At 35.5% G+C, this 16028-nt stretch overlaps 1 protein-coding gene across 2 annotated transcripts in view; it reads left to right on the forward strand.

Annotated features, from left to right (window-relative positions):
• Positions 1–16028, forward strand: part of AKAP9 (A-kinase anchoring protein 9) — a 110251-nt gene that overhangs the window by 62911 nt on the left and 31312 nt on the right. For both annotated transcript variants that reach the window (XM_050709061.1, XM_035545395.2), the window contains exons 22-24: positions 6580–6791; positions 12168–12330; positions 15076–15288. In XM_050709061.1, the coding sequence (XP_050565018.1) occupies positions 6580–6791; positions 12168–12330; positions 15076–15288 (588 nt within the window). The remainder of the gene's footprint in view (positions 1–6579; positions 6792–12167; positions 12331–15075; positions 15289–16028) is intronic.

The following is a 16028-nucleotide window of genomic DNA, read 5'->3' on the forward strand; positions in this document are numbered from 1 at the left end:
GATGAACTTTACTAAACTCTTTCATTCAAAACATAGATCATTAAATACTGCTGATTCCTTATACCTTTAAGCCATGGGACAAGTTAAAAAAGGATGTATGACTTGTACCACAGTGGCAGCTCTTTCGGTCAATTTCTCCGCAGGTTATCTGCAGTGAAATGTATACAGCTGCAGTCTAAGGACTCTTGAAGTTTTTCAGTTAACAGCACCTTCATGGTTTTATGGTACTGGCGTTTCACCAAAAAGCCTCATAACTTCTATTTTCTGCATGTTTGACTGTATTTAATTGTGAGGGAAAATTAGCATACTTTTTTGATAACCTTTGAGGCTTTACCTTTTTTCTCCACATTTTAGCTTTGGTAACTAAGGTTCTGGCCTAAATTTTTGGTACTTGTCCAGGTACTAGAGTTGAAGGAATCACTTCATTCAAAATGAAGTATTTTTGCATTTTACTTTGGGGTGGGAAATGAAGGGGGTAGAGTTTGCATACGTTGAAGCAGTTCAGAGTAAGTGTCTTGAAACACTACTAGCTATCTTCCACACTGTCTCTTAGCCAAGTGGTAAAAGTAGCAACAACTGGCCTCAAAGTTTATCACCTCCCTTTGCGTTATGAGGTAGTCTTTATGTAAATTGCATTTTAAATCAGTTTTCTATATTGAAAACAGTAATTTATAAATATTCTTTGTATTCTACATGTTGTCACTATATAGTGTAAAAAGCATTGAGATTTTCAAAACATACATTGCTCTAAGAAATAAAAACGTGTTCCCATTATGAGGCAAGTGATTAGAGGCCATCACAGTTATATTTATTCTGTTATTGCCTAGTGCGTTCACTGAATCTAGTTCATAGATATATCCTGCCTATTCATAGAACATACACTGTTGCTTTTCTCCATCATTCTCATTTGCTGAGAATATTGTTCCGTTTTCAGAAAAACATACATAACTCTATGTGCAAATTGCTAATACATTGTTACTGCATTTTGCTGCTCTCATATGTGTTTGCTCTGCGCAGTTGTGCACAATACACAAAACATGCAGTCGCTTTTTGCCTGCTTCTGCACCACCATGTGTTTACTTGTCACTAATTATTGTCATTAACAATTCTTAACAGGGAGGGACTATTTGGATTACATATATGTGGGAGAGCACAGAAGACTACCTTTATTTGGTATTTTGGGTGGATAAAATTTGAAATTATGCCTAGGTTTGGTAATACTGTTATCTAAATGTACTACAGACCCTATTCTTACAAAGTTTTCTGATGAAAGAGTACTCTCTTAAATAAAATGGAAATGTATTGACTTCCACTAGAGATGAAGATCGACTGTTTTATCTCTTGTGTTTGTCATTGGAGTGTTTTGTGAAGAGGCAATTAGGGATCTACTACTCTTTAACAAAGCAATTCATGTGTTACTGTAATGCCCCAAGCTGTATTGGCATAGCAGCTCTCCACATACCAGTTTTTTATTTCAGTGTTCTTTTTCATGTTTGGAAATAATCATATAAAAATGAAAAAACAAAGGAGAGAGTAAGGATTAATGAAGATCCAAAGTTGCAGTGGTTATAATGGGTGAATTCATAGTTTGTCATTGATTTCAGATGTAGGATTGACAATTTTGGTTGGTTGGTGGGTGGGTAGTTGTTTTTTGTTTGTTTGTTTTTAATTTCTTTCAAAATACAACAGCATCCTTGCTGTGCGCATAGTTCTGCCACTAGGGTCAGACAGCCCTAGTAGTGATTGTACTGTTTCATCAGCTGAAGTATTCAAACCTGCTTCAAATAGAAATAGAAGACAAATTCTCCTAGTGTTTTCAGCAACAGGACTGTTGTTACTCATTTCTTATACTCCCATAGAATGGTCTGAAAGAACATAATCTTCTAAGATATTTTACCATTGTTTTCTGGAAGAAAGAAATAGATATATACTTCTTCTGTATTGTAATCTGTGCTTGTTATTGTATTTTCCAGTGTCTGACCAAACAGAATTTTCTTTTTAATGACTTAGGTAATTCGTAGGAATAAATTTGTACCAATAAAAATCTGGTAACAGAATAGAAAAAATGTGTTCAATGAAGTGAATTCTCTCTGACCTTCTGAACTTAATCCATATTTATTGACAGGCAAAGCTCAGACTACTATTTCTGCTGAGTTGTTTCAACCTTTTACAAAGCTGAATCATTAAGGTTGCATGATTATAACCATAACCTCATTTATAGAGCATATAGAGGTTTATCTGAGACCTTGTCTAGGGTATGGGCTAACACAAGATTTTATTTGTAGCACAAAGAGCAAAGTTCAAATTTCAGTCATAAAACATATAGCTTGAAGTGAACAGCATTTGTGCAAAAAAATCCAGTGAGTTAATTGCAGAGGGAGATTTGGGCCAGGAATCACCATGATAGAGCCCTTTAGATGGATTACCTTGGGTAGAGGGGCTGCAGTAACGCACCTTGCCTGTGTGGTTATGGCATCCCTTGAACATGAAACCCTCTCACCTACTTCCTGGGCTCCTTGTTCGCTTGCACCAGGAACAAGGTAGTGAGTAGTTACATTCATTGAACTGTCACCATACCAAGTTTCTATTTGTGTTCAACTTGTAACCCCTGAGCACAGTTCCTTGGTGGAATCACGGAAATAAACTGAGGCGTTACCTTAAAGTGACACAAAATATGTCTCAAATGAAATAGGTATTGAAAATAAATGAAATAGGTATATAGGTATATGTAGTTGGCAGCTTATAAACAACATCTGTATCTGAAACTTCTGAGTAAGCACTGTATGTCTTTTTGTAAGATTTTTAGTGGCCAGGACATCTGACATGCTGAGCTGCAAACTTCGGGGCAAAGGAAAAGCTGTAAACCTTTTATTTTTCATTACAATCAACAATTTTCAGTAGCAAATGGCACTTTTATTTGTGCTGGTTACATTCTAATTATTATTTTGTGTCAATGGAAAAAAAGAATTTGGGGAAGGAGAACTTGGTTGTAATGCTTGGAGCAGTGATGGTGCTGACTGTCATTGTAAGGGTTAGTACAAATGGGGGTTAGGTATTCAACTGCCATGGGGGTTAGTCAGATTTAACGTTTCTTTTTCCTGCTTCCGCCTCTGAAACTTTTCTGGAAATATGCTGTGCCATAACACTTTGGTGTACTAAGACCATTTTCAGTGAGAAAAAATGCAGAGACTTTCACTTTGCAGTTACGAGATGCTGAACTTCCTGTTCTTAAAGTGCCACTTAATAGAAATTACATTACGGGTGTCTACATTTATCACGTCATTGATTTCTTTCTACTTGAGTTGCCAACCCCACAGTATAAACAAAATTATTGCAGTTTTGAGTGTATTTGATACTCTTTCCTTTTTTGAAAGGTGTGAAGTTTCCACATACCAAATTATACTTCAGATGACAACTCTCCTTTTCCTTCCTCTTTTTTTTTTATAGCTATTTCAGGGAAATTATGATGTTCCATTGTAGGATTTTTCATAGAACAACTTTAGACTTTAATATAGGTTCATTTTGTATATATCTAGAAGAAATGGTAGCAAATTACAAATGAATCGATACAAGAGAAGAATTTAAAATATTTTTACTTGTTGGAGGCCAAATTGTACTCTTCTGAAGAAATAATAATATTAGTGATGCTATTAGTGTACAAGACATATTCCAGACCTGGCTTTGAATGACATTCTGAGCAGTCATTGATGTTTTTAGATTTTTCTCTACAAGTTTCCAGGCAGCCAGAAGTTCAGATGATCTTGCAACAGACTGCAAATTTCTGCAGTTATGTTGTATAATGTTTATTTTTGTATTTGAGTTACAGTCATCATTGCACAATTCAGATATACCTATTAACCAAATAATTCACTGAAATATAAGGGTTATAGAACATGAATTTTAGACTGGGTTAAAGTTGTGTACATTAAGATTCACTTTTCAGTGCCAAACTTTGCCCACCTTTGTAAATGTATTCAAAGTTTGTCTGTCATTAAAGCCAGTATGTTTTTTAGGTAGGGAAATCGAAATTTTAAAGGATTTTTTTAAATTTACCAAAGAAATAGAAGCTGAAATGTAATGCAGGAATGTTACACAGATCATTTGTGCTCCATTAGGATAGAACTAGATTGTGCATTTTCTAATATGTTGTTGTTTTATTTATCTTATTCATAGCTGTGCTACTGTGCTGTGTCCATACTTTTATGTTGTGAGATCTCTGGAGCTAAGCAGGGTCTTACGTGGTCAGTACTTAAGATGAGTGACCTCCCAAGAGCATCAGGGTCTTACAGTAAGTGCAGTGTGTTGGTAGCTCAGTAGGGAACATTTTCCCTCAACTCAGACTATAACAAATACTTTGACACAGCATTTGGAAATACTTATGCTACCAGATGTCCATCTGAAATGATGGTCCTTTCTACTCTGAGGATATTAAAGCTTCTGCATTGGCATTGATGGATTGAGACACCCAGTGTCCTCTAAGTTTGGGTGCTGAGAAATCAGAATGCTGTTCAATGAAAAATATGAAATTGTTCATTTTGCAGCCATCCTTACATTGCAGGGTCTTGGAATATTACAGTGTTAGGAGAAAGCCTTTATTCTCCTCAAACCCACTACAAAGGTTGATTAGTGTGCTGGCAGAAAATGACGGCCAGCCTCTGCTGGGGTGACTCCACTACAGTAGTTTAGGACTGAAGTTCCAAAGTGCAGTACTCAAAAGTGCTTTTAAGTCCTGCATAGATGAAAGGTGCCATGATTCTTCATTCCAGTCATGTATATAGTGAGTTTTCTGGGTTTTTTGTTTGTTTTTTTTTTTAATTTGGAGTGTGAAAAGATTTTGGTAAAGTTATATCCCACATATCTAAAAGGAGGTATGAAACAGTAATGATATAGCTTGAAGAAAAAAAATATTAAATACGTCTGCATTTAAAAAGTCTTCTCAATTATAAAAGTAAACAAAACTAAACCTTTCTAAATTAAATTTGGTGTAGATTAGTTTGTTGTATGTGGGTCATGTATCATCTGCATCCATAATGAAATAAATGCATAAATGTGTTATTATCAGAATGTATGCAGCTGCCTAACAGTAACTCAACCAGATGGTCAATCATGTTGCAACTTGTTAAAAGAGGAAAAAAAAAAAAAAAAAGAAAACTAGAACTTTCATGGTGGGTTCAAACAACATCAACAAGAGAACTTGCATTTCTGATGTTATTTGCATGCCTGTTTAAGAGGAGAGCATTATAAGGTAATTGTGTCACACAGAAGCGCTATCTACGTTTTTAAAGGCAATTTATAAAATTGACCTATTATAATTTCATCTGAATTTCTGCAGCTAAACAAACTGTTCCAGTTCAGTTGCCACAATTCATGGAGTAACCAGGAACTTAAATTCAAAGATAACGTAGTATTGTAACTTCATTGCTTAACAGGCATTGACTGATCTTAACTCATGTAGGCATACCACTGTTTCCAAAAAAGAAAAAAAAGTATTTTGGGGGGAGAAAAACTTGAGAATAAACATCCAACTGTGTAAGTATATATATGAATATATATATAAAAACGATATTTTAAAAATACTTTGTGAAAATAAACATTTACAAACTTTTCCACAGTAACATTTATTTATGACATTTCAAATATAACAGCCTTATGACACAGCACTTCTTCATTTTTAAAACATTACATCACCAATAGCCATCTACTGTTGTGATTTATTACTATATGATTTCACACTGAAAGTGTGATTTTAAAACAGGAGTGTGCTTTCACTTGTCTGGCTTAAATGCAACCCTGAATTCTAAATTTAGCAAATCTACTGTTTTCTAGATGAATTGCTGTCAGTTCCATACCATTGGCAAATTTTGTGTTTCCTGCTTCTTAAACAAAATAGATAAATGCCCTTAAAGTGAATCAGAACTTAGAAGACTGAGAGTAGGAAGATGCCATGTTGCCCATTAGTTGGGACAACAACAGTTCCCCTGCATTGTACTTGCTTTGTTCAGCTACCCATTTTAATTAGTTTTCAGGCCACTAATGATAATGCCGATTGTTGATGTTCAGTATCTGGTCTTTGTCCTGAGAAGTTGAATTACATGTGTGTCATTCCATTTATTCACTTGAGCCTGTGTTTTTGAATTACTAACTTGAACAATTGTGTGTTATAGCACACTAACCAACAGTGACTGGTCTGGGTTTTCTTTACCTGGTCTTACTTTTAAAGACCAGGCAAGTCATTACTGCAAGTTACTCCAAAGATTAAGGGTTACTGAGAGGAACAAAGGTTTGCAAGGTGAGAGCAAAAAGAGAGAACTTTTTTTGAGCCCAAAAGCATACTGAGAGGATGTCTAAAATATTCTTTTAATAACTCATTTTCTTTCTGCCTTCTGCTTGTTTTTATTTAACACATTGTGTAGCTTGTTTGTGAAAATTTTAGTATGTAATATTTCCCTTTCAGTCTTTGTGATCAATACAGATATTTTTATCACACTATGACTTGTCTTTCTAATCGTTACTCCAACGTAGTTTTTCATGTATTGAGGTTCTAAGAGTCTATCGAAAAGATAACTATCATTTTTCCAGAGTCCTGTTCCTCATATCATGGTAGCAGTATGGGAGACGATGATATTAACCTGTGGTCAGGAGCAACAGATGAAGGACTGCTGAGCCAACATCTTGCAGAAAGTGGAATGGAATTAGACCCTGAAAATGAAGAACTAGTGATGAATATCAGTTCTCGACTACAGGCAGCTGTTGAAAAGCTTCTGGAAGCTATCAATGAAACTTCAAATCAGGTAGCATGATCTAATAGTAATGTGTTTTGATTTTGTGTCTTTTTTTTCTTCATTTTCCTCATAAATGTATTCTTATAAGCCTGAAAACTATAGGCTCCTTTTGAAAGCTGAAACAGTTTAGGCTTCAGGTACCTAAACCAAAAAAAGTCTGCTCCAGCATTACTGTACTGATGAATGTAGATTCACGCTGTGAATTGGACTAGAACTAGAAAGGATGCCTGAATTTGGACGAGTATATCAATCTAGGGCACTCTTTCATTCCTCATACTTGTCATCTGCGTTCTACCGTGATCCAGAGATGAGACGGGAGGTGTCAGAACACACTGAGCTGGCCCGTGTGAAGAGGGAGGTTTGAAGGGGATTGGGCCCAGTTCTCTTGACAGGCATTTTAATCAATTGGCTCAGCAAATGGAGCTCTCCTACTATTTCTTCCAACTGTGATTTAAATGTGGCAAGTTAAGCACATACCTACCTTGCTATCAGAAAAGGAGTCTGCACTCTAGCCTTCTGGTGTGTATGGGAGGTACGTGGTTCATAAATAGCCTCCGAAGATGAGGCAGTGTATGGGTACTCCCTCTTTGCTGTAGAGGGAATTTGCATAGTGGGATTTTAATTGTTCTCTGGAGTACTTCTCTATTAGTTGAATTGGGAGTTATGTACCTAGCTCAGATACTTCGAATCACACTGCTTATACCAGGTGCTTAACTTTCAGATTAGGTATATCTCAATTTGAATGTACCCTAAGTAAATTTTGGCATTTCACTATTATTTTAAAGTCACTGTCTCTTGAAGAACTCAGTCTTCAAAGTCAACTCTTCAATTTACTTCAGACTAGAATTCAAAGGCAACTGTGTTTTATGCTACAGACCCGTTTGTTAGTTAACCTAATAGTGATATTATTTAAAAGTTGTTGCTTTCTTGTCTCAGGGTGTAAAATATGTAAATCATGACTACTGGAAATGAAGGAGAAAAAAGCTGTAGTGATGAAAGTAATATGAAAATTCAGCTGTCTAATACTTTAAAAGTTAAGGGCATTTAAGTATTTGTTGCTTTTGAAAAATGCTTCAAAATTAAGTTGGTACTCTTTTTTTTTTTTTAAGGAAAAAAGATGAAAGGCTAACTCGTGACTTAATGAAGTTGAAATAATTTAAATGCAAGTTTCACTCTGCCCCCCCCTCCCCCAACTACAGTTTACTAAAGCAAGGGGGCTGATGGATCTTGTAAATCAGTTTCTGCAGTGCATTCGTTTTCAAACTGATTTCTTCTTCAATAGTAGATCTCTTCTGTTTAAGCATAAGTTCAGTTAAATAGGGATTTTTGGTGTTTTGAGGTGGTTTTCTTGTTGGGTTGTTTGCTTTTTAGCTTAAGTCCCAGCATTACATAATACTGAAAAAGGATACAGAAACTCTAATATATGTAGTCCTTAAAAATACTGTTAGACATCACTGGGAAATCTTGCATCATCTTGCATTTAAAGAGCAGATGATGCAGACAAAAACAACTTCAAAGTGTTGCAGTAATTAAGAATTCATGCTGCAACTTACAGAAGTACTGACATTTATTCCAGTTGGTGCTTCTTTCTTCAGAGTATTTTGCTTCTGATGTTTAAAAGCAGTAGTTTTATACATAAACCTAATTTATTTTATTTTCATGGCTGATGTTTTTATATTAAGTACTTATGTCTCATGGTAGCCGCAAAAGTAATCAGTATATTCTAAGCACCTTATTTGTATTTGTCAGTTGATCAGGAAAATTCATTTTCTCTTCGTAGCTTTGTAGCAGACTTTACTAATACCAGCAACAGTTATGTTTTCGCTCACATACACGCACTTTTTTCCCATGAGAATGAAGTAGACAAATATGGATTTATCCCTGAAGGTTGTATTTGTTTTTTTAAGTAAATAAATTGCTAATCTCTTTGCACGTTTTCTTACAGTATTTAGTATAAATCTGGACATAATTTCTAGCTGTCCTATAGAGGTACCCTGCAAGAATTCATTGCTTTGCAATGTCTGTTCTGGGGTTACTAAATTATATACAGTTCCTGTATATACCAAGGGTGACTACAATTAGTTTTAAACATACAGAAAATGAATACTTCATAAAATAGTGCAGAATGGAGAAAATAACCTAAAATCACAGACAAGAGATTTTTAACCTGTCCTCTTAATCAGCTGTATTGTGCGTACAAGCATGTACATATTTCTTAAAATTAACTTAAAAGGGTGAGAGAAACTTGGCAAAATCTTCAAAGAACTATTTGAGACCTGTCTGAACACACACTTTCAGACCTGAAGCCCAGTGTGGCTCCTTTCAGGCAGGGCATTCAGTGGGTGCACTAATTCAAATTCCACCTGCTGGTGTTACGTGTAGGTAAATAAATCACGCCCCTCCCATGCTCACTTTCGGTTGGGAGATACTAACAGGAAACCTTTAAACCAGGTGAGTTTGAGAAAGCTCTTCCTGTTGAATTAACGCAAAGAACGAGAATGAAGGCAAGCAGTGACATCTCTGTATTTCTCTTTCACTTGCTGTAGTGGAGGTGGAAAATCTTATTTTTTGTTCTGTGCTAGCTTGTATGTCTACTGCAGTATACCTGTTCAGGTAAAACAAAATTACGCTTCCGTGCCTTGGATATTACCTGCCAGCTGCTATTGGAAGACTTGTGGTGCTTTTTCACGTGAAACATCTCTAAGAAGGATTTTTAGGAGTGACCATATGAAGTTATCGTGCACCTGTCTCTCTTTTGGATTACTGTGCTCCTGAATTATTCTGCCTGAGTGTGAGATCTGAGGCTTCCTGGCGATCCTGAGTAGGTTTGTCACTGACAGTACTGATACATGTTTCCACACTGTTAAATGTGTGTGTTCCGTTACAAATTGCTCTTAGAAACTTCTAAAGCCAGCTTAGGTAGGGCAAAATACCTATGTGACGGTTGAGAAGACGGGAACAGCAGTGTTTTTGGGAATGGATTCTTACCGCACCTACTGGGCATCTAATCTCTTTAGTAGTTTGTGGACAGAAGGCCAAGAAGAAGATGCGTATGAGGTTGAATCTCGTGTGCCTTTACCATATCCTTTTCCTTTCACTGAACACTTGGATGAGAATAATTCTGTAGTTGTAAATACTTCAGTTTTTCACTTCAGACACAAAAAAAACGGGCACATTTTAAAAGTTGTGTCTAAAATCTCCTTGCCTACACCTCCCTACTCAGTAAGTATAAAAGTTGTTTTTTAAAAAATATTTTAACTTGCTTAAATAGAAGAGAATGCAGTGGAAATGGTGTAAACTTGTCTCCTTATTGTTAAACTGTGTACTACTGACAAGCATTTCTCCTAGGCAATTTTAATGGGCACTGAAACATCTTTAGTTATACAATTCTCCATGTTCTTTACTAACAAAATAAATGTAGCAGACAGAAGTATATTGATTTATATAGATTTGAGATTTCTTTTTAAGGTACTTCAATTATACTTATTACATTACATTTTTTCCTCTGTAAAAACAATTTAAGAAGAAAGGGAGGGCACTGCAGTCACATTTTTTTCCTTTGTAGCTTTCATGCACTAACTAGTAAAGTTACCTGGCACAAGCTTGCTAATGCTTCAAGTGGTCATAAAGAAATTTTTATACCTGAAAGATTATGTTCATTTGCTTTTCTTTTTTATTTTGTCCTCTGAAATTTTGAATAATACCTTGAGATTTTATTACTGAAAAGAGCTGGCAAACAATTTTTATTTGAGTTTTAGCTGGAGTTGCCTTTGAGTGCATTTAATGCATTTGAGTAAGCCATTTTTGTGGTTGTCTATGGACGGTAAATCTATCATATGTTCTCCTTTAACTGAGATGGGGCTTTCATACAGAATTTCAAAATCTACAATTACAGTCTTCTTACTCTATTCTTAAAAATATTTTCATTCAGTGCAGATATTAACCTGAAGTATTTATACTATTTTTCAGTTCTTGTCAGAATACTCTTGTTCAAGGTGATGATGTCCATCTGAAAAGGAATGCTCTAGAAAACAAATCAAGTCATTAAATACAGTGTACTATAAAAGAGAATGTATTGATTATTCAGATGTTCTTTTCAATTTTATTTGAATTAATTTTTATTTATAAATGGGTAATTTTATATGTAATTTTTTATAAAGCGTTCCAAACACCTTTTTCAGGGATTTTAAAGCATGTTAATTGTACTCATGAACTTAGCTGGAGATGGTGACAAAGCCATAATTTTTAAAAGAAATTGAGAGATATAATATGTTCAATAGAAACTGTAGCAAAGCCACAAAAGTTACTCTTACAAATATTTGCCAATAACTATGATATTAAAGAGGAGGAAAAAAAAAAGAGAGGGGAGTGGGAAATATTACTTCATTTTCTGAAGTTGAAATGTTCTCCTGGTGTGTCTGGTATTCAGACTAAGAACTCATACCCCATTCAGCTCTGTCAGTTTGTATTTATGTCTCTCCAAGACATGGATGTAGGCTGTAAATGCTAGCAGTTGAGAAGTATGAGTCTTCTTGGTAATTGACTCCAGTTTGGTGTTGTGTTAGGTGAACACCTTGTGTAATCAATAATTATAGCATTAATTATTAATTAACTATTTTGATTTTGTAGTTTTTATTTTAATTCTTTTTTGAAACTATCACTTTGGGTATGTCTAAACTGGGCCCTAAGTATACACTTTTGTGTATTTCAGTCCTGGTTTTCCAGTTGTCTAGGTGATTGACTCAGTGAGATTACACTACATCTGTGGTAGTAGACATTATGTGCTAATCACATGAGCAGAGAAGGAAAAAAAGAAAATCCTGAATGATTCTGCTAGGTGAACACAGTTGGAAGAAGCATCGCTTTACTGCCTTGTTGGTTGAAAGGTGCAATGTATTCAATATTCACATTTTCTTGATGTCCTCATTTATCTTTATGTTTAGGAAAGAAAGAGATGAAACACATGTCAATTTATATCAAAACTTCTGCCAGTTTTATGCAATATATTTAGCCATTCCAAGCATATGGTGCATGGCAGCTCACTCATATGCATATTTAGTACGAAACTAGCGTAAATAAAGGTGAATCTAGTGTAAACTCATAAAGCAGGAGTCACCGGAACAAAGACTCAGAGTTAGCCAGGTGGCTCATTCAGTTCACTGTTCTGAGAGCTGTCTATTTGCTTAGGCTTTTGTACTGAATCTGTCTTCCTATTGCAGTCTGTAAATATGTGTTTAGTATAGATCTTATCAAATGTCCAGTGAAGTTATGCAGAATCTCATCACTCTGTATGTTAGCCACTGTTAACTAAATGTGAGCGATAGAATGGCTATTTATCATAAAATCTTGAATCTGTCTAATTTGTGTAATTTTCTCCTGTGGTAGCTTGAACATGCTAAAATTACCCAGACAGAACTCATGCGAGAATCCTTCAAAAAGCAACAAGAGGCCACAGAGTTTATCAGGTATCAGGAGGAACTGCAAGAGCATCTTAATGAAGAAACCAAAGCCAGAGAGCAGTTGGCTTTGGAGCTTAGTAAAGCTGAAGGTGAGTAACTTCTTTGAGCTGTTGAACTCACTAACCTATTAATTGGGTAAAGAAAATGCAAATTGGAACAATTTCTTAGCAAGCTTTTTCTTAGCAAACTTACTAACTTTCTGGATAGTTATGGACAAGATGTTCTCTAGAGGTCCCTTTCAGCCTCAACCACTCTGTGATTCTGTTTCCCCAACTTTGTCTCACTATTTTTTTTATCACTTACTAAAACCACTTATTATTAAAAATAATAGCTTGGATATGTTGTTATCCTCAATTTTGGTTTATTTTGTTACGTGCGGACAAACTTAGATATTAACAACTTAGAATCATAGAATCATGGTTGAGTCGGGAAGCCACGTCATCTAGTCCAACCCCCTGGTCAGAGCAGAGTCTGCTAGAGTAGGCTTCCCAAAACCATGTCCAGTCAAGTTTTGAATGTCCATAACCTCTCTGGGCAGCCTGTTCTGGTATTTTGGGTTTACAGATGTAATGCAAGGTAGGGCAAGTATATATTTTTGATAGGAAAGAAAGTATATTAAAGGCAAAGATCTAGTGAGAGCTATGAAGCTATGCCTTGCAATCTGTTTTTTTAATCTGATTTTGATCTGATAACGTTTTATTTGGAAAAAAAATCTTGGAAGCGTACAAAGTGGAAATCTTCAAGAAGTTTTAACTGGTATTTAAATTTAATGATAGCAATAGCAATGTCAGGTTATAAGACTTGACTTACTGGCTGTGTTGATAGTTCATCATGAGTTCTGAATTATAAGAGACAGAACTTGATTTTAGTTTCAGGCCTCAGTAGATACATTTAAATTTGTTACTTTTAAGATTTATATCACGTACACAGACTTAATACAGTTCAGTCTTTTGCAGAAAATCAGCTAATTTTTCCCTCTGATTGCTTTAATGCTCTGTAACTCCTGAATTCATTAAATCTTTTTTCAACGTTTTTTTCAGAGAATTTCTGAAATTAACTCACTTCTAAATGACAGGCACCTTTTTATATGTTGATATTACAAAACAAAAATGCTGTAGAACTCCCAATTTAATTTTTCCTGCTCATTGAACCGAGCTGTGAGCATACTCTGACAAAGCCAAACTACATTCCATTATCAAATTCCTTAGATAAGCATGCAAAACAACGTCTTAGTTCATTATACATCTGATGGTACTCTGTCTTCTCTTGAGATAAAACGTGTCATTTGTGATCATTTCTTTCTTATCACAAAAACCGCTGCAGCTGAGACATTTTCAAACCTCTGGTGTGTTAGTGGCATCAGATATGACATATCTAAGGAATGTGATAGAAAAGCTAATGCCAATTTGTTCACTGAACTCTGACAACTTTCATTACATGTCTTTGAAAGAGAGAAAAAAAAAGCAGGAGCAAATACTGTAACACAGGTGATCCTACTAGACTTTTTTCTTTGTTCCTATCTTTTTGTTGGATGTGGGCACTCTGTTTGACCTGGGAATGCCCTCTCAGCTTCCAGTCTGCTAAGTACTCATTGTGAACATCAGCTATTTCAGTGGAAGTAACTACTAGAATTGGCATTGTCTCAATTTTTTGAAATGCTTTTAATGTTGTTTCTCAGCCTTTGTATTGGGCTGCTGAGGGAAGTGGCAGAGTCCCCATCCCTGGAGGTATTTATTGATGGGATTCAGTAGGTCAGGTTGACTGTAAGACTTGATATTCTTGAAGATTTTTTCCAACCTAGATGATTCTGTGGTTCTAGTTTACTATCTTTTTTTCAACAGTTAGTCCACCTATGCGCCTCTGCACTTTGAATCCAAGTCTGAAAAAACAGACTGGCCCACAGTGCATGATAGGTATGCATAGGACCAGGCCTATGCTTTGCAGGCAGTATGTGCAAAGTCCACTATTACTTAATTTCCTTCTTGACAGCTTTCATCTGATGTGGATGTAAGTGCACACAGAGGTTTTACATTGTCTGCACAGACGACCAATGGAAGCATCTTTAGTTTTCCTATATTCTCAAGACAGGGTTAAATCCATGTTAATACTATTTCGAGACTAGCTTCATACTGACAGAGCTTACTTTAGTATTGGAAGAAATACTACATAGATTCTTCGTGTTTAGTACTAAGAAACCTCTAAGATAGGGTTGTGTCTCTAGCTGAGAAAGTTTTGGCTTTGTAAGACTGATGTCCTGTATGTCCTCTAGAACCATCAGCATCAGACAAGACAGAACACACCTCTCTAGAGTGCTCTATATATTTAGTGCTTTCTGTTGCACATTAATAACGTCTCTTGTGTTCTATGGTTAGATGTTTCTGAAAGTACTGGTGTGAAACGTCTCATTCATGCAGAGGCCTATACCATTATAGTATCTTAGGTTAGTTTATACAGCCCTCAGGGAAATTTAGTTTTGTTTTAGTTTGTTGGTTTTTGTTTGTTTGCTTGTTTTTTTCCTAAGAATTTAGCTTTGTGCTCACTCTGTATCATTCCAATGCAGTGCCATTTCTTATTGCCTTAATATCATTCATCAAGATAAACCAGAGCTCCTCTTCAGATTCCTATGTACATTCTTTCACTATTTTCCAATTTCTATATTTTGTCATGTGCTATTATTTTTATTGTTTGTTCATCAGCTAAGAAAACAGGAGCAGAATTTCGCAAGTGCTGCGTATCTAATGTGTATGTGCATTCACATGAGATTACTGTGGTGACTTGACCATGCAAAAAGTTCAAATTCTTATTAAATCTACCCAAAAATTGATGTTCTACAGGCCTCATTGATGGTTATGCAGATGAAAAAGCATTTCTGGAAAAACAGCTCCAGGAAAAAATAGATGTAATTGACCATCTTGAGCAAGAACTACTGCGTACAGGTAACAAATTGCAGGAGTTAGAGGCTGAGCAGCAGCAGATCCAGGAAGAAAAGGAATTACTTGCCAGACAGAAGGATGCCATGAGAGCAGATGCGGGGCCAGTAGAGCAGCGTACGTATTTCTCACAATCTTTCTATGAGATTTTCTTATATTTTGAAATAAGACAATAAGTAATCTTGGTGAAATTGTTTAGATTTCTTTTCTCTGTTTAATCATTAATAAAAATGTGAAGTGACAAAATATGATATTTTCATACCTGGTGCCGAACGCTAGCAAGATAACTTTTTCTTGATATTTGAACAAAAAAAGACTGAATTTTCAGAAGGTCTGAGCAATCACAGTTGCTCTTGAAGTCAGCAAAAACTTGATACTTATGAAAATTGGCTTTTATTTATATTATTGCTGGAGATGCAGTATCTCAAAGCTGACACCTGTGTACAAAAATACTCATTTAAATAGTTTCCAAACAGACTTCTAGAGACACAAGCAAGTTTACCTACTTGAATATGATTGAACGTGATGTCCATACTTACTTTAGGTACTGTAGATGTGCTTTTTTAATAAATTTCTCTGTTGAATAAGAGTGGCACAGGAGTTGCATAATAAAGAAAGGCTGTTACCAGTAATGAAAGTTGCTTACTCAGTTCTCCAGAAAGTAAAATACAGAAATTAAAAAAAAAAAAGGGGGGGGGGGATGGGGGATGGTGGGAGTTTCAGATAAGTATCGTGTCAGTTTCACCTAACTACCTGCTTACTCAGGAATAAAAGTATTTGCTTTGATGAAGTAAATGTGTCCTTTAATTCTTCCTTAAACTAATAAATTAATATTTGAGAGAGGAAAAAAATTAGGA

This window comes from Cygnus atratus, chromosome 2, assembly GCF_013377495.2.
Source record: "Cygnus atratus isolate AKBS03 ecotype Queensland, Australia chromosome 2, CAtr_DNAZoo_HiC_assembly, whole genome shotgun sequence".
Classification (NCBI taxonomy): domain Eukaryota; kingdom Metazoa; phylum Chordata; class Aves; order Anseriformes; family Anatidae; genus Cygnus; species Cygnus atratus.